The following is a 19,553-nucleotide window of genomic DNA, read 5'->3' on the forward strand; positions in this document are numbered from 1 at the left end:
CTTCACAGCATATGAAAATGATTGTTTCAATGTGTTGGAGTATACATTTCTCCATGATCTTCTCAAAAAATTATGTCCTTTATATCCTTATATCTTTATGTAGGTCATTTTGGTCCTTCTCCTGTGGTGAGGAAAAGTGACATTGAACTTGCATTGCATTCTCTTCTGGTCAGGGTACTTTTGTTCTTCTAAATCAGCCAGGGTCCTACTAAAAAGAGAAAAAGCTGTAGTACATAATATCAATTTTAAAAATTATTAGCTATTCTCTAGGTGGAGTAAAGTATATCACAGCAAATTTATTTATTATTCTCAGATTAGTAATGAAATACTATAGTTTTCTATGTTCAAGTGCTATGTAAGTGGACAAGACCAGATTTTTCTAAAGACAGGTTATAACTTTACAGTTTATATAACTGTTTTAACACTTTAGGATATGTTCCACTGATCTTTGAAGAGTTTCTATAGTAGGTCTGTCCATTATTTTTAGCTTGAAGTCTATGGAATTCCATTCAGGCATTTCAAACAGGTTTCCTTTCTTAATGGACTGTGAGATCTGGCACCAGTTGGTATCAGCTGCTTTTTGATCTTTTTTTCCCCCCTCAGCTCCACCTGATTTTCAAATAATTGTTAACAATGAGTCTCTTGACTATGAGGTTCAATATTGAAAATGTTGAAAGGAGATTTAAGTTTGAAACGTCCATGCAGTTTGACCCTTCTCTCTCTTTGCTTTGATTGCTTTGATGTGGAGCAGGTGAACTGGCTCTCTTCAGCAGCTGTGCACTGACTGTTCAGGGCACAAGAAGTATGTTCATGTGTGCCAGGACTGGAGTGCTCTCTTAAAGTCAGTTTGAGAGTCATCATTAGTGGTTGTCATGCCGTGCTACACTGCAGTCGCTGCTATTGTGGCATCTTGGACAAAACCTCAGTCCAGTACTGAAGTATAAAGTGACCTTTTGCCACCTGAATTTAAAGAGAAAACCTTGACAAGCCATCTCTTGGCTTGTTACAGATTTGGGACTAGAACAAGGGATGGGGAAGCAAATAGTCGAAGCAGATCATTATGTAGACAGTGGTTTGTATAGTCAGTGCTCAGGGATGCAGTGAAGTTTCTGAGGAGAAAGTTTCTAGTGTGTTCACTCTGCTGTGTCCTAATAAAGTCAAAATACTTCATGGGAAAAACTTTGAAAGAATGTTGTCTTAGATATAAGACAAGTTGTCTTATGCAGGACTTGTTAAGAATATAAGTATTTAGGAATGTATTATCTTCTGAAATTATTTTAATATTAAATACACTAATTTGTTTAATCTGATATATTTATATAATTGATCTCCCGTCCTCCTTTATCATGCTTTACTTTGACAAGATGGAGAAAAAAGAAACATGAATTTATTTACACACAACAGAAATAACAGAAATAATATGTGAAGATTTAGAAAAATAGGAGATCATAAAAAGTCTTCCTTCAAAATATGTTGCATTAAAATAGAAGCAATAGCAGGGACTGGGGATTTCTGTTAATTCCAGAAAAACTGTAAACATTGACAGCAGCAGAGGCAGAATTTTATACGCATCAAATAACAAACAAGATACAGCATTTAAATGTTACAAGCAAATAATTTGTATTCCATGTTTTCATTTTTGTAGCTCTGCTTTGATAATGCCAGTAGCATTTGGTCATTTCAGCCTCCATGTCCCTCTGGCATCACATCTGTATTGGTTTGGCACAGCCTGGTTTTAGGTAGCGGGGGCCACAGAGATGGCTCCTGTGGGAAACTGCTGGAAGTTTCACCATGTCCAGCAGAGCCAGTGGCTGATGGCTCTGAAGATGGACATGCTGCTGGCCAAAGCTGGGCTGGTGAGAGAGGCTCTAACTCCTCTGTGATGACATATTAAAAAAGAAAATCAAAACAAAGTTACAGGTTTTGTTTCTAGTCAGAGAAGAGGAGGAGGTGAGAATATGTGAGGGAAACAACATGGAGACACCAAGGTCAGTGGAGAAGGAGGGGCAGGAGGTTCCCCAGGTGCTGGAGCCAAGATACCTCTGCGGGCCCTGGTGATGACCATGGTGAAGCAGCTGTGTCCCTGCAGCCCCTGGGGATCCACAGGGGTTGCAGAGATCCACCCTCAGCCCATGGGGGAGTGGGTGGATGCCTGGAAGAGGCTGTGATCCAGTGGAAGACGTGGTGGAGAGAAAGGGCCCTTGTTTCAGGCTGGAGCAGCCTGTCCTGGGAGGTCTGCACCCCACGAAGAGTAACTCACATCACAGCAGTTTTGGGAGGACTGTGTGCCTGTGGGAGGGACTCACGTTGCAGCAGGTGTGGTTTGGCTGCTGCTCATGAGTATGGATGCGTGCTGGAGAAGTTCACAGAGACCTGTCTCCAGTGGGAGGCACCCCACGGCCTCACAGGGGAAGGACTTCTTTCCCGGAGCAGTGGAAGAAAATCTGGGTGATGAACTGACCAAAATCCCCACGCTCTGTCTCCCTGTGCTGTCGGTGGGAAGGAAGGAGGGGCTGGGGGGAAACGATGTTTTAAGGGCTTTTTTTACCTCTCATTATCCTCTTCTGATCCTGTTAGTAATAAACTTCACTTTATACCTAAAGCTGGGCCTGTTTTGCCCTTGAAATATTTCTCCCAGTCCTTAGCTCACTCATGAAGCCTTCACTAATATTTTTTTTCCTTGTTCCTCCTTTGCCCAAGCTGTGGGAGGGGAGAGTGGGTGAGCAACTCTTATGGGTGCCTGGCGTTGGGCCAGTTTCAAACCACGACATCATTTCAAGTTCACTTCATATTTTACAACTCTCTTGGCTGTTATGCAGATTTTGCATTATCCAGACCTGGACTGCTGTTTTTTATCTAAGATGGAAGAGAGCAAATCTAGCTGTGCTTGTCCCTGGGAACCTACTACCTCTATCCAGTCTGCTATTTTCCCTTTGCTCAGTATTTGCTTCTGCTCTGTCATTTGTTTCATTTTTCTCACTTTCAGTGCTTGTTGTGAAAAGACTGTCATTAAGAACAAATAAATTATTTAGTTTAAGAGTTTGAAAGTCTTGCTCTAAATTTAGAATCAGTAACTGTACCAGGTACTGTGCAGTCCTGGACTAACAGCTAAGTCTAGTTTTATATGTGTGTGCACAAGTGAGACTTCAGTTTTTGGATTTTCTAGTGAGTGTTGGGAAAGGACAATATCTAACATTGCCTTTTTGTTCTTTCTTGTCAGAAAAATGATAAGAAGTTGAGTCTGCATCGCAGCAGCAGTGCAGCAGCCAGTTGCAAAAATGAATTTTCAGAAAATACTGACCTTCCAGCTGCCAGTTTTTAGTCTGCACATGGAAAAGATGAGGAAATAACACATGAAGCAATCCTGGTAGAGGATGACAGGACTATGGAGAAAGGTAGACATTAGCAAAAGAAGCATCAGGTGCTACCATGCTGGTCAGAGGTATGTTAAAAGCTTCTTTGTTTTCATTTATATGTGCAGGTATTTTCTCTGAATGACAGTGAGGTAGACATAGTGGACAATTCAAGCAGCTCTACTTCAAGTAATTTGGAAGAGTCTGCTATTGGTAAGATTCTTCAAGGGTGAAATATACACAACTGTCTAACAGTAAAGCAGTTGTTTAGTCCAATATATGAGGGTATTACATTATTTGTCACAATAATGTGAAAAACAATCTGTTTTTACCTAAGAAAATGACCGTGCTTCTGTGACAGCCATGTCCACTCTAATACATTTGGTACCACCAGGACTTTGTGTAGCTTGTCCCCATATTTTGTAGTAGCAGCTATGAAAAATGGAATATTATTTGGCTTCTTGAGAAAGAAGGTGGTTTTTAATTTAAACATAAGATGACTAATATTGATAAGAAACAGATGGAAGAGTGTGAAGAAGAAAGTTGAAAGAGGGAAGATTTATCTGTCTGGAAGAATTGACTGAATGGAACTGATGGAATGTGTAGATTTTAATTAGGACAGAATTATGTGACAAAACACAGCATTAATTCTGCTTGTAATTATTTATGGTACTCAAATTGGAAAGCACCAGCTTTGTTGGGTGTTATCTTAAGTAACAGATTTTTGGGATTATATTCCAATTTGAAAATTAAAAAAAAAATAAACTCAAAAAACCCTAGCAACTAACCACTACGAGTTTACTTGCTAGATTGTGAGCTACCATGACCTACCTATTAAATGCAATGGGATTCTGATTAATGAAAATCAAAGTTCATTTTATACTAGAAAAAAAAGAGATGGGTGTTAGAGCTAAGCAAAATTTCAGATTTCCATTAATCAAATATGGGGATGATTTAGATGTACTTTTAGAAGGTAAAGGGAATGTAGTTGTCTGAAGATTAGAAAACATTATTGCTGCAAATGTCTCAGGCCTAGAATAACATTATTTGTTTGTAATCCTATTTGGTAGCTAGATTTTATTTCATATTTTGGCCCAGGTACTAAAGAGCACTGATGAGCTCTTTTCACTGAAGCCATTAGTGCAGGGCAAATAATGATTTGGTAATACTACTTAAAATCCATTAAAATGATTTGCTAATTGTAACTGGATAGCCTGCCATTCTGAAGGCTGGAGGATCCATGGCTTGCCAGCCCTGAGATTATTGTCAAAGTTTTCTTAAAAATTAGTAATTTTAGAAAGCATTTTTTGTGGCCACTTTCTTGTGCTAAGAGAGTAACAGGAGAAGGCTGCAGGATAGAGGGAAGCCTTGAATAACTGTGGGAAGGGCCTGCATAGAATGAAGCCCTTGAAAAAAAGCAGCTTCCAGGGACAAAGTTTGGTTCTCTGTTTATACTGAAGAATAACATTGTGTGTCTCACAGGAATGTAATTCTTTGTTCAGCATTGTGCACAGAAATTTGAAGCCTTTCTGTAGTTTGTAACTCACCACACCCTAAGCATAAGTGGTAATGATTTCCTTGTAGTTAATTTTTCTTTGTTAAGATTTAGACATTAACAAAATATCAGCTTTTCCTAATATTTGAATATTACCATGCCATATTGCCATAGTTTTAATTAACTATTTTATGTGGAAAGATCCTGTCAGTTCTTATCAGTCCCAGTAGCTTTAATCAGCATTTCTAGAAGTCATCCTTTTTTCTCCTGGTATAGAGTCTAATTATTATATAGATACTTCAGGATTGCTTTTTCAGAAAAATAACTCTACAGTCTTACATTCTTAGATCAGCTGTAGTTTCTACTTCATGTTGAAGTCAGTGTTATAGATCAGTTGTAATTAATGCTGGAAAATGTTTCTATTTTTCAGGGGTAAAGAAAAGATTTCTTAAAAAATTATAAATTCAGGATAAATGGGAATTGCTTGAAAAATGCTCCATTCATTAATAGTAAGTGGCTAACAGAGTTTGAATTATTAGCCATGGTTTTGTCAAGCATGTCAGCATTACAGGGGAATATGTGGCCAACTTTGATCTAGCTAAGTTGGAAACTGCTAACATGAAGATGAGAGTGTTAGTTCCAGGTATATTGATTAGGATTGTGAATGGATTTGTCTAATCGTGCTGTCATCACATCATTCTCAGAGAAAATGTGATCATTCTAATTTCAAACTAGGGTGGTATTTTGCAAAAAGGTGTGAAATGCTGAGCCGTTCAGTAGCTCAGCCAAATCCATACAGACACTGGTATGGATTTGTCAGTGTAATGGGGGGAAGCTTTTTTCATAGTCCCATATTGTCATATTATTTTTAATGACTTTGCATACTCAGTGTTTTTCAATTGTGCTTTTAAAAAAGGATTATTCTTCTTTGTATAGAATGTATAGACAATGTATTTCTACAAGACCAGCTCCTTTAACAAGATTGCCAAGTGCAGGGTGTGTAGATTCTGGAATAGTTGTTCCTGGTACTTGAAATGATTAATCCTACAGCAACAAGATTCTGAACATTTCAGAAGCATAGAGGCAGCAGTGACAGATGCATTTTTCTTTTCCTGAAGTAATTATAATTTCAAATTATGAAGATTGACAGAGGATAGGGACATACTGAGTCAAAAAGCTGTGAAGAATGATGGGATGGTAACAGTTTATTAGTTGCACTTTTTTTCTTAGTTTAAAATTACAAGGTTCCCAACTTTACCTTAGCTTAGTCATATTAAAGGGGTTTTATTTTCATTTGGTTTACAGTGTAACCATACCTTCACTTCTGTTGGTAGAACCAAAGAGCAGGAAAATATGTGATATGTCTTAATGCATAGTAGCCCAGTAGAGCTGCTGTGTCAGTTGGGTGAGAGTTGAAAAATTTACTTTTTGTCTGGGAATGCTCTTTTGGACAAAATTTTTTGTTTTCCCTAATCATGTTCATTTTCATCACAACCAGGACAGTGTCCTAAATGCATTGAAAGACAATTCTGTGCAAGTGGTTTACCCAGTGCTAGGACTTGAGTCTTGTGCAGGTAACTCGTATCCAGTTGAATAATTGGGGATTTCTAGAACTAGAATACTCTCAAAATAGGAACTCTGTGTGTTTTATGTAGTGATTTGGCTCATCACTTAGGTCATGAGTTTAGGTCATCACTTAACTCCAAATTTAACACTTTTGAGGATAACAAGAAACACATTATGAAATAAACCCCCATTCAGTAATGTCATTTGTTTTCTGGAGCATGTAATTTGGGCCACATTGCAGACAGCTTATATCTTGACAGTTCTGTGGTCACAGAGATGAGCCTTGTTTGTTTATTTTTTGTTTGGTGTTTTTTTTTAATTCAGACCAGTATTTGATGGATTTGGTGAGTTGAGAAGACATTTCTTCTTTAGATAAAATGTCTAGATAGTTTGGTAAATTTTTGGAATAATATTGTCTGACGTCTGCTATATGTGGTTTTTCAGTTTCAGATTGTGAGGAGAAAGTTTAGGGAATTTCTTGAAAATTATTATTGCACCAAGAAACCTATAATTTGTACAATGGGCTGTCTATGAAGAACTTTGGAGACCTTAGTGTTTTGTAAGCTTGCTTTTCTTGATTTGTCTAAGATTCAGATTTCTCTTAAGACTCAGGCTAATGGGATTTTGTTGAAGACATCAGCCACGACCTGATTTTACTATATGATGCCTGAGTTACGTTTGAAGTGTGTTTATGTCAACTTCTGTTGCTGTACATGGAATCACTGCTAGCAAGAAAAAAAAAAACTTAGTTGTTTGCTCTGCAAAACAACTTAATTAACCTGGTTGGGATTGTCCATTCCAGTGTATAGTGATTTGAAGGGCAGTTTACTAAGAGTATTTTGAATAAATAAAGGTAATTTCACCTTACTTCTGAAAAGATCGTTGAGCTGACATTCAAAAAAAAACACTCCTTTTGCTTCCATTTCATTCAAGGAGATGTACTGAAGTTCTCTGCTAATACAAAATTTTTATTCAATTTTCCAGCCAGTCTGATCAAAATTAGGAAGGTTTTCAGAGATACCATTGAAGTGAAAGTTAAAGCCAAAGCAAAAGTTACTATCGTCTCAGGTTTTTCTGATCTCATCTCATGTTACCAGCTGTTTCCTTGCAATTGCCTGTTTAGGTGCCTCAAGTGCAGAACATTATACTTCATATTAAAATATATTTGTATGATTTTTACTGATGTCAATGCATGTTAAGAAGTTAAAGTCTTAGAAATTGCTCTAATTACATCAGCTGCTAAAGACCAAAGTAGCAGTCAGAGAAATTATTTATGCCTCATTTGATACTTTTTATAATGTCCTCAAGGAATCTGCATAGAGCTATTCAGAATAGGGAGGCTGATGAGAATGAAAAGCTTTGGCTTTTGTGTCTGTCTTTTACATTCTAACAAGAGTGGGCACAAAACAGAAAAGAGATGGAGGGTTTGTATTTCATTTTCCTTGAGATTGTCTTGAACTGAAAAGTCCCCCCTTGTAAGGCATTTAAACAGAACATATTGCTCTTCCAATCCATGTCAAAGGAGTAGCCATGGTAAAAGGAAATATGTTCCAGGAAACCCTGAGCTGAACATCAGGATACACTATGTGCTCCATGACTTACATGAGTTAACTTGCCTGCACATCTGTGCTGTTTCTTGCTCCCTGACTTGCTTTGTGTGATTAGCATAACTCATACACAGAAGACCAGGGATTATGAATAAAGTCATTAGTGTTCCTTGAATGTGTGGGTACACATATGAGTGTGTTTGTTACAATGATTTTTACATGTTTGAGTCTCCTTGTGTTTAGTTATTAAGTAAATTATTTCCCTATGTTTTCATAGTGAGTAACATAATGAGATTCCTCTCTCAGGTCTAGCTGCTTAGTGGGTCTCTAGCATAATAATAAGCAATAAATATAGGCCTGAAGGGTGTTTGCTATTGTTTAGTGATGTTCATCATCTTTGGGGTTTTGTTTTTTAGCATTAATAAGTATTTTCCTAACTTTAGCATATGAATCAGAAAATATTGCATCTCTGCTGTGTACAGTCAGTGGTGAGACAGACTCTTTGGTGTGAAATATCGTGCACTTGTAAATACACTCACAAGATGGCAGATTAGCAAGTCAAATGTGGTGAGTCATCAAACTGATCAAGCAAATTTGGATATGAACCTTTTACTGATAAGAGATCATTTATTTGAAACAGCCAAAGGATGAAGTATTTCAAACCCAATTTTGTCTATGAATACTAGAAAAGGGGGGTTGTTTTTTGTAAAATTCTAGCAAACATCTATGTTCACTCTTAGCTTTCTAGCCAAGTGGTTTTAGTTACAGATTTTCTTGCATATATTCACATAATATGTTATGGTATTTGTTGTGGCAGAGTGTCTGAGGTTGTAACTCATAACCCGTACCCCAAGCAACATGACTCACATTCACTCAGAGCTTCTACTTTTGTGTTTGTGTTATTGTGTCTGTGTCCTAAGCAGGTAAAATACCCGTTCCTTGTATAGGCACAATAATATTTTTCATTTTCTTCACTTTCTAAGCCGTGGACACTCTCTTTTTCTATTTTTTCTGTCTCATTAACAAAGTTAATTGAAGAACTTTTGCTTCTATGAGGGCCTTGTTTATTTGCTTTTATGTAATTTAGCTGCTTTTATCAAATAGTCTTTTGTGCTAGCTACCACAGAATTTTGGTATCTGTTTTGCTGATCAAAGTATCAGCAAAGATTAAAATGTTGTTTCTTTCTCTTTCATTCTCTCTCTGTCTCAGTGTCTCCTTTTTAGGGAGATGGATTTGGCCTAAAGATGTATAATTTCTTTTGGTTTTAAAGTTAATTCAGTTTGACAGATGAAAGCCTCCTTCAGATTTTTTTTTTTTCCAGAGGATCTCAGAAAAGTAGGAAAACTATTTCAGAGTCAACACAAAAGTGTGTTTGAACATGAAAAGATGGAAGATTCTCAAAAATATGTTTGCTCTACAGTTTCTCAAGAACTAATATAACTGCTGTAACAAGACCAACGATGGAAAACTAGTTTGACATAACATCTTTTATTTTCTTATCTGCTGTTTGAGTGATTAGATGCCTCTCTTCTTGTTTAGTGAAAATGTTTGTGATATTGCTAGTATGGAAAAAAATCTAATGTAGACAAAGATGCAGGCCTTTTATTAAAATGTATTAATTGTATAGGAAAATTGTAAGAATATCCTAATCTTGCCCTTAAACATTCAGTTAGCAGAATTAGCTTTTCATTAAACATACACTTAATCAAAATGAGATACCAGGGTGGTCTCAAATTACCATCCAAATTACCATCAAAAGAATGGTTTTACAGGAATGATTTAAGACAAATGCTTAAGACTAATATTTGCTTTAAGGCAATGCTTTCCAAGTGCATGAATAATAGATGTCATCAAACATTAGCTTTCCTTCTACACATTTTTTGACAATATGCAATAAATTATTTCAATGTTTGCTTTCGGTTTGATAGCTGATTAGTTGTTGGCCCAATAACTGGTTATACTGCTGTCTTCGAGGTCTTGACTTCAGTAGGATTATTTTAAAAGAAAGGTATTGCATGTATTATTGCATATAGATAGCCATCTAATGGAATGGTGGCAATAAAAATCTGTTGGACCTCTAAGAAGGTGGGCAAATAGTCCATCTACTTATCCAGACTAGAGACAATGTTGTGGCTATAGTCGTAGCACTAATTGTAGCAATTTAATGCAAACCCACGTGCATATTCTGTGGCCATCTAGTCAGCATGTATATATAATTGTATTTTTAAATGTTAGAAAAAAAGATAATTACATTTTACATCGAAATATGTTATCTGAAGTATCATTAAGGTACTTCTTAAAAGTATAAATTCCAATAGTGAATCAGTAAGATCTCATTAATTGTCATTATCCCAGGTAAACTTCTGTGGAATGCAATGGGAAATTCTCCTGTAAAATGAGTATTTCATACAGTCCTTGCTAATTATAATGTATTTATACATCATTATAGGTGAAACAAATTTTCCATTTGAAGTACTTTTACTGAGAAGCTTCACACCTTGTAAGTTGCTAAACTGGGATTTCAGAATGCATATTGTCTGAGTTAAATAATATTTGAAATAAAATTATTTTGATCAGTTGAGATATTGCCTGTACAAAATTCTACTTTACAGCTTTTAATATAAAAACTGTATTAATAATTTTAATTACGCAGTACAAATCCAAATTTGATGTCAACTTTCTGTAGTTTCAGTGCTGTTTGCTACAGGTTGCCATATAATAATAACTCCGTTTAAACTTAATGTCTGTGAGCTGTAATGATCTACAGAAGAATACTTTAGCCTTTGTTGATATTTTCAGTTCTGTGAGTAAATTGAGTAAATCCATTATCTTTTGTCACTGATGTTTTCCTCTTGGATAAAAGTCTTAAAAGCTTTGGTCAAGTCTGCAGCAACCTACTCATACATGTACCCTCATCTTCTAAATAATGCTATACTTCTGTATTAAAAAAAAAACAAAATAAACAAACAAGGAACTTGGAGTGGTCTGGAGTGTATGGACTTCATGGGAACTTCTAAAGTCTTTGAAGCCCACAGATACTACAAGTAGACATTAATTCTGGTCCTCCTAGACTTTTAAGTTCATATTGTTGCTGTCATACTAGAAAAGAGAAAAAGCTCCGTAAGCTGAATAACAGAGAAATGCACTTGGTCATTGCTGTTTGCTGTTATCATTCTAAACATATTTCTATTCAGAAAAAAATAACTTAAGGCCTGCAAAAGAAAAAACCCTGATTTATTTACTTTTGGTTTGTAATACAGGCTACTGATGGGAAAAGAGGAGACAAATACCACAGAACAGGGAGCAGTGAAAAAGGGAACATGTCAAAGGAGTGAAGATTTTATGAGTATCCTTAACATAACTGAAGATTTTAAGGTTATAATGGCAAGACCACACTGGGTTCCTTTGGGCCTTGAATATAGCAGTATTGAAACAACTGGTAGAGATGAGAAAATGAAGCAAAGATCTGAATCAAAATTGTTCTTCTGGTGGCTATAATCAATTCAAGAGGCAAAAATCTATATTTTAGATTATTATAGCATGGCTTCCACTGTCTCCTTGAGCAGAACTAACTTAGATTATTCTTTAAGTGACTCAGAGGAAATGCAAAGCTCATTTTCCTCTTACTGATTATGAACAGAAGACCTCAAGAAAATATGTCAAACTGAATTTCGCTTGACTTTCTCAAGACATCTGTCAAAAGGCAGTACAATAAAAAACCCCAGCAATATCAATGATGTTGTCTCCCTGATCCTACTAGAAATGTGTCTCCTTGTGGTAGATAAGCATGTTTATCTCTATCAATTCATTTCTGTGAGGGCATAGTTCAGATATGGATGGTCTTTAGACACTAATATTTGTGAATATCTTTCTTATTAAAGTAGCCAGCACAGAAATTAATCAGTAAAAAGTGGTAATAGTTCTGTTATGGACTAATTAATGTTGGTATTTGGATTTCATCATCTTCTCAGTAGAATTTTTAATCTTGACATAAGATCACTTTCAAAAAAAAAAAGCGATTGTAAATTTATACATAAGACTTGATGATCCTCAGGGTGTTTCTGTGAGAGTAAATGTTAGAATATCTAAATTAGTCTCTGAGGTGTAGTTTAGAGAAAATTGTATTTAGGAGAGGTACAGGGCTTCTGGCTGAAGTTTGCTTAGCTCCCACGTCTAATAGTCAGCTTGGAAAGGTTATTTTGTGAACTAATGTTCTTTTGTGTTACACTAAGTGTTTTATAGTGGAAGTCTGCTGATAAGCTTTTATTTAATTTCTGGGCCTGACAATGTGTATGACTTTAATACACAAGGTTAAAAATCCTAAACAATAGATTCACCTCATTGAAATAGTCCACATCAGACATATTATTATAATGCTTACGGTAGAATTAAAATAAATTCAATAAAATAAAAATATATTAAAAATATATTGTGTTAGTCTATGTAAAAAATCAGTTAAGAAAATTATGTTTGTCATATATTTATCCTTTTGAATAAATGTGACAAAATTTTAACAATTGTTGAGGTACATTAATACTGCTTTTCTCATGGAATAATTTAGTGATTCAGAGAAAGAGATTTTCTTTTGAAACACATTGTCACTTACATTGTCTAAATTTTTAACATTTTAGATAATCCTTTTTTTTGTTCCCAGCATTATTGGGAAAATGAGTCAAGCATTTCAACTTGCTATTTACATCTACAAGTTTTAAACATTGTATGCTATTAATGTGCTAAGGCAACAAAGTGAGCTGCCCTCCTGATTTTACTATTGTCATCTACAGTGTTGGCAGGAATTGCTGTATCACAACGGAAGGTGCATCAGATCAGTGGTCCTGTTCAGCAGATTCTTGTTCAGCTGCACAAAATTATCTTCAGCACTCAAGTATGCATTACTGTTGCTTCTGACATTCTGTACTTTTTAGTAATTTGCTGTTGTCAAAATGATGTTACTGCAAAGTGCTGCTAATTTAGTTACTGTTCTTTAAAAACAACAGAACTTGACATTTTTGCAGATGGCAGGATGCTTTAAAAATATATCATTAAAATAAAGACTAAGTTTGAATATTAGTATGTGGAGGATGGCAATAATTGAGTCATATAAAAAAAAAGCTGTAGCTCACCTCAGAAAAATGGATTGTACAGTAAAGTATTTTTACAACATTCTGTCATGCCAGCAATATGACTACTTAAGGTGACAATATCATATACTGACATGGAGAGTTAATAAAATGCTTTCTTCTGTAGTAATAGCTTCAATAACATTGAAGTTATATCTTAATTATCAGTACATAGTAATGCTCTCTTGGGAGTTTTGGTGCAATAGATGAAATCCTGAACATGTTAACTTTTTGAAATGTCAGATGTTTTTCAAATTTTAGACTTATTTTAAAATTAAGTTCAACTGTTTCATAGAGAGAGAGAGTTGAAGTTATTTCTTGTTGATTCCAAAACAAAAATGGAGCTGAGCTGATACAAAATCTGCCTGAATTCTCTCCTAAAAATGTGATTGGAATCTCTTTATTCTGCAGAAAGATGGCTACCATGCAGCTATTTGAAAAATTTGCTATTATTAAATAAACAGCTTTTTATTTTCCAAAATTAAGTGTTTACATTTGGGATGTGATGTTTATCACCTCAGCGCTTTTGAGATTGATCAGCCAAATTTGTTTGGTTTTGTTTAGAACTGAATAACATAACTGAACTTGGATGTGCTTTACATGTCTCTCTTTTGTTTTTGTTTTTGGTTTTTTTTAGTTGTCAAACTTATCAAAACAGGTAATATAAGAATTAAATTATCAGAGACAAAGGAAACAAACATTATTTAAAATAATTGGAAATTATATACTTCTCCTATCAGCAGAAATGAGGCAGTTCAGTTTTTACATGGTATTTTAGGACTATGTCCAAGGTGCTCATTAGTGAGCCTATCCTCTCTGTTGAAGAAGGTTTTCTTAAGTGGCTTAATAATTAATATAAGTTATTGTAATGTGGATGCTCAAGAACTGAGAACTAACAGAAACTCAAAAACTGGCTCAGAATTGACCACTGAAGCAGTAGCAACAGTTTTTCTCTGATTTCAGAGAAACCAGAATCTATACCTGCAGTTGTTTACTATGTCCCACATGCCTCCCTTGCACTTGTTTATGTTTTTACAAATATGAGGTCGAGTATTTTTTATAATACACAGCTGTTTTCTCAAAATATTACATATTCCATTTGACAGTTCTAAACTGGAGTTTGCAAGGAAGAGTTCCTGCCTGTTAGTTCTTGGCTGCCAGCAGCCTTCCCTGTTTCCATGGGAACAAGAATCAGAGTGATCTCTGGAAAACAATGTAAGAAAAAGCTTTTTAAAAAGCATTATGTAAATCCTTGGGCTTTTTTTTTTTTTTTTAACTGATCTGACAACTGATTTCATTAAAACAAAAGCTAAAATTGAACACTAGTGCCCGAGGCAACTCCAAGTTTCTCAAGCACTGGACTTGTTCTTTACCATTTCTGCTTCAGAATATCCCAGTATCCCCATGGTATATTAACTACACACTGTAGTGGTATGTAATGCATAGAATATGTTGTCAGCCTTTCCTAAGGCATAATTTTTTTTTTACTCTCTCATAGACTAAGGAAAATTCAACTTCTGACTTAAAGCATATGTATAAGGCCTTATCTGCATGAAAAAAGAGTAGTATCTGTCTGTTAAAAAAAAAAAAATCTGCACGCCAGCAGCTGTCTGGAGAAGTCTTTTGTACTTAGCGTGTGATTTTGATCCCTGGTTTGTCAGATCAAATCAGGACTCCTGTGAGGCCAGTAAAACCATTCTGGATTGATAGCTGTCTAAGAGCAGTAATTTGTTCCAGTGGGATAAATGTCTCTATAATGTCTACTATGGTAGTGTTTGAGTGTGAATCATTAGTGGTCAACCCCTCTCTAAGTAGTCAGAAAGGTTCCTGAATTCAGTTGAGTGGTACTTCATGAATTTACATCAATGAAATTATTATAAAGTGTGTACTAAATGGTAGAAAATCATAGTTTTTCAAACAGTGTCTGCAGGTATAAGCAACTATGCAGAAACCACATAGAAGATAAATTCAAAAGGGTAGTAACATACCATAGAATTGTTGTCAGACTGGGTTGATGTCATTGCAGTTACCAACAGCTGAAACTGTACATTTGCTGTTGGAACATAAAAATTATTTTAAAGGCAAAATTATTTTAAAGTCTTTATTGAAGACTTTAGGTACATTATTTGTGGGCTTTTTGTTTGGGTTTTGTTTTTTTCTAGATATAGATGAAAGATGTGTTCTTTTTAAACCAAAAGGATACAAGAAGTAAAAATATTTAAAATCAGTTATGCTTTCTAAACAAGTAAAAGGTAAATTACCTCTCTCAGGAAGCTTAGAGCAAAAGGGGTGCTCTGAATTGTATTAAGACCCATAAGGTCTTTAAAAGAGACCATTGAAGTCATTCTATGCACATTCAATGAAGGTCTAAGCTTCTTCATTAATTTCAGATGGAGAAATTCATAATGGCCAGCATGAAATCTAGTGTAATGTTCTGTGTGCTTCATCTATAGAAAAATGTCCCAAATACTAGCACTTTGATCAGGGAGGCAAATCTGGTATTACCAGTGTTAGGCTAATAATGATGTTTACCTTCAAGACTAGAGGAGCTGAGTTATATGGTAAGCTAAGCCTAACAGAATGGGAAAAAAAAAGGAGACTTATTATAATGAGCCATTAAATCAGTCTTATACTGTTGTTTATCACCATGTCATTGGATATCCATGTTTCTTTTTGCAGGGTAGCTACATTTCTCAGTAATGGCACTTCTGAATAGGTCATTTTTATGGAAGGTGTAACTGAATGGTGAAAGTGTATTTCTTTGTTTCATGTAGCTTCTGTAACTTAATTTGATTATCACCTACTTCCACTGAATTATGGAATTATGGAATCTTCTAAGTAATTGTTTGCTGCAAAACAGACTGATCCAAATGCTGGATCTGGATCTTTTTTTTTTTTTTTTTTTTTTTTTTTTTTTTTTTTTTTTTGGTAATAATTAACCTGGGGTGCTAAAAACTTCCTGGAAGGTGGCACATTGGTAGCACATTAGATGCTTCTAAGGATGCTTCTTTCTGAGCTATCAGTTTCATGCTGTCCTGTAAATCAAGTTGGGATTTACATTTAACAATTTCTGTATTTCAGCCATAACATTAAATCTAAGAAATACCTGCTCATTGTGTTTTGAGTTGATATTTTCAGAAATGAATGCCAAAAAATATGGTAAGAAAATGGAAGGGTTTATTACAAAATTAACCTAATTTTCAGGTGTTCAGATATAAAGGAAATAATTTGAAATTTTATCAACTGTAAAATTGTTAGCTTCAAAACTATTGGATTTAAACCTGTAGAAAAGGGAAAAAATACTCTATTTAAAAAGTAAATGGTAGTAAATTGAAAATGCTTGAAATGTTGAATGCAATTCTGGGCATTCTACTTTGAAGGAAATATAATTTAGATATAATTTGGAGGTAATGGGAGGAACCTAAATAGAGAAAAGAATGATGTTGAACTCTTACAGCAAATGTTCTTATGAGGTTGTACAATTTCTGGAAATAAAATTTTGAAATAATGGAGTTCTAACTACACCAAGTTAGAATACCTAATAAGAATTACAGACAAAAAGATTCCTCCACTGATCAGTGGTAGGGTAAAGGTCTTCCAGCACAGAGATTCTTCTATTTCTGTAGCTGTAAAAGTGTTATCATGCTGCAGAAATGCATAACAGAATTCTCTTCTGTGCAAGAAGGTGGTCCTGTTAGAGTTGTTACCTGTGGATATTTTTAAAACTAGGTGCTTTTGAGTTTAATGTCAGCATCATTGCTCATATAATCAAATAGCTGAACTGACTTTCAGATTTCAAAAGTGCTGGAATTCCTCTAATGGGAATTATACCATTTGAATATCAACTAACAATTTCACTTGAAGCCGCAGTTTTAAAAACAGAGTCATCAGCTGCTTCTCTCATAGGTTCAAGAGAATACACTTTCCTGTTTATCTTCACACAAATGTGTAGTTTGTGACTTTTTTCTCAGATAATCTGAAAAATTCAGTGCTTTGTACTAAGTGCAGCTTGCAATGTTCAGTGTTTCTGGAGAGAAAAAGGTAGGGTGTTCATAATCGTGTTCACCACTTTTCCATTAATCTAAAAAGTACTGAAATTTCTTTTGACTTCTGATTGCACTGGGAAACATAAGAAAGTGTAAACTGCCTCCTAGAAGTCTGAAGTTTTGGCAAATAGGAAGGATGTACTTTTCAGATGTCTTTATTTTTTTGGTCTCTTTTTTTTTCCTATACGCTGCTGAATTGATTGAAGCCAGTATCTTCACAGTGGATTGGCATGGGATACACCTTTCTTCAGGCGGAAATATGTTGCTTCCAGATGATAGAAAAGGTAAAAAAGGCATCATAAACTTCTGTAGTGGCATATATTTTTCTAATAAAGTGTATGGTATCAAAGCAGAAGGAATTGCTACTCTAAGAACAGTCTTTAAAGACAATATAGTTATGTTGACCATACTGATTTTCTAGGGGGGAGTTTTGTTTGGTTTTGGTTTGTAGTTCTTGGTTGGTTGGGTTTTGTTTTGTTTAATTCCTGGTAAGATACACAGTTTAGCATTGCTGGAACTTTCTACTGGTTGAAGAGAGTACACTTTGAAATTATAAAGAAATATCACAGATGCAAATAATTTATGATTCATCCATGAAAATTAAGAGAATGTTTGTAACTGAAAATGTCATAGTAAGGATTTACCTGTCCTTGTGTATGATTTTTAAATCAAGTCTGTTTAAACCCTTATGTTGTTCTTTTGTCATGTTTGAAATAGTTGTAATGGGTTGATTTAATTACATAGCTAGATCAAACCATATGAACTTGTGGGGGGAACTCATACATGTATGTATATATACTTTAGAGAATATATCAATATATGTGTCAACTCTACCTTGTACTAGTGATACTCAGACAAATCATAAACACTATGTAAAATCAAACCTGCCAGCTGTGGTGTCACCCAGGGTGGGGAACTACAATTCCTGGTTCAGAGACTTTTTTTCATCGTGTGTTTTTTTTTGTGCAATGGACATAAGGGAAATGTGCAGCCTGTATTTTGGTAATTGTGCCATTTACATTTTTCTAAATACAGAAGAAACTGTGTTGCAATCCATGGACTAGAGAATACAGTAACATTGAAATCTGCGGCACCAGGAAGAAGAGTGAGAAACTTTCATTTTGATGGCCTTTGTGTTAAAAATAGCATATCTGTTCCACAGCTTATTGTAAAAACCAGAATTTATCCTAGGTGTCAAGGGTGACAGTGGAGTAGGAAATGTGTCTCTACCAATCACTTTAAATATGAATATTATTTTGCTCGAGACGATAATGCAATTTGTTGAGATGCTTATTATCTGTAATTTTTGTATCTCTTAACCTGCAGACAATACTTTTGTCCTCACAAATTGCTGATGGCTGTGTGCCCTTTCCACTATAAATTTCCTATGTAAGTGGGAAAAAATAAGAAAGTTGCATTTCTTAGTTCTGTTACATTAAGTCTTTAAATTATTTTTCATTGGTTAGAATACTTCCATAATGTGTGTGCACCAAACGTTCATATCATGCTATAAAATGACCCCACCTTTTCAGGGGGTCATTGTGCTCAGTGGGAGTTACTGATCATGAAGCTTCTGTCTTGTCATTATGTTTGCAGTGGAATTGCTAAGAAACTGATAAGGGAGCATAGATTGCAAATTCAGTAATATATCATTACTTGCCTTTTACTTTAAGGCATTTTGGCGCTTCTGGCCTGGCAGAAGGGATGACATATGAATAATTGCAGGTAAGCTGTATATTTACCTATATGTATTCATTTATTACTCTTAATGAACATAATTCACTGAAATTAGGTTCTTTTGTATTCTAGACTCTAATTGAAGAAGTTCTAGAGGAAAGTGGTTATTATAGTTTCTCTTCTTACAAGTCAGTCTAGTCAATTTTAAAAGAAAAGGTTAATTATGATGTGCTAAACCCAAATTTATCATCTTCCTGTTTATGTGACTTCAATTCACTTTAAACTTGGTACAGCATGTGGTTTATTATAATACATGGATGCACGGACTGGAAGAAATATATGTGGGACATATTAGCTAATCTAAGCAGCATTTTTTGGCCACATCTGTGTTCTTCATTCAGATGAAAGAGTCATACAAATGTGGCAGCAATTTCCTCACATTTTTTTCCCACATAAACTCACATCTAAACAAAAGGTTAATTACATAGAAGAATATTTTATTTTAACACTCTGCCATTACAGGGTTTAAAGGACAAAGCTGATATCTTTAGCAAAATATTTGAGTACAGCACAAAAGCCAGTATAAGTGTTTACTAGCACAAAAGTGCAGGGGATGAAAACAAATGTGGTTGTCTTTGAAACTGGGCAAATGCTTTACCCTCAAGATGGTATATCTTTTCCTGCAGGAAAATTTTGACACAAGAAAGAAAATATATTAACTATATAATTTCTCATGATTTTCATCTGA

The 19,553-nt window shown here is 35.0% G+C and overlaps 1 protein-coding gene across 1 annotated transcript in view; it reads left to right on the top strand.

The window, feature by feature from the left end:
• The window catches only part of NEK10 (NIMA related kinase 10), a 77,683-nt gene extending 58,680 nt beyond the window's left edge, over positions 1-19,003 (top strand). The window contains 6 exon segments of the mRNA XM_068187115.1: positions 3,221-3,421; positions 3,482-3,566; positions 12,747-12,921; positions 17,237-17,418; positions 18,807-18,853; positions 18,938-19,003. Of these exon segments, the coding sequence (XP_068043216.1) occupies positions 3,221-3,421; positions 3,482-3,566; positions 12,747-12,921; positions 17,237-17,418; positions 18,807-18,853; positions 18,938-19,003 (756 nt within the window).
• The last annotated feature ends 550 nt before the right edge of the window (positions 19,004-19,553 follow it).

Source organism: Anomalospiza imberbis, chromosome 1, assembly GCF_031753505.1.
Source record: "Anomalospiza imberbis isolate Cuckoo-Finch-1a 21T00152 chromosome 1, ASM3175350v1, whole genome shotgun sequence".
Lineage (NCBI taxonomy): Eukaryota > Metazoa > Chordata > Aves > Passeriformes > Viduidae > Anomalospiza > Anomalospiza imberbis.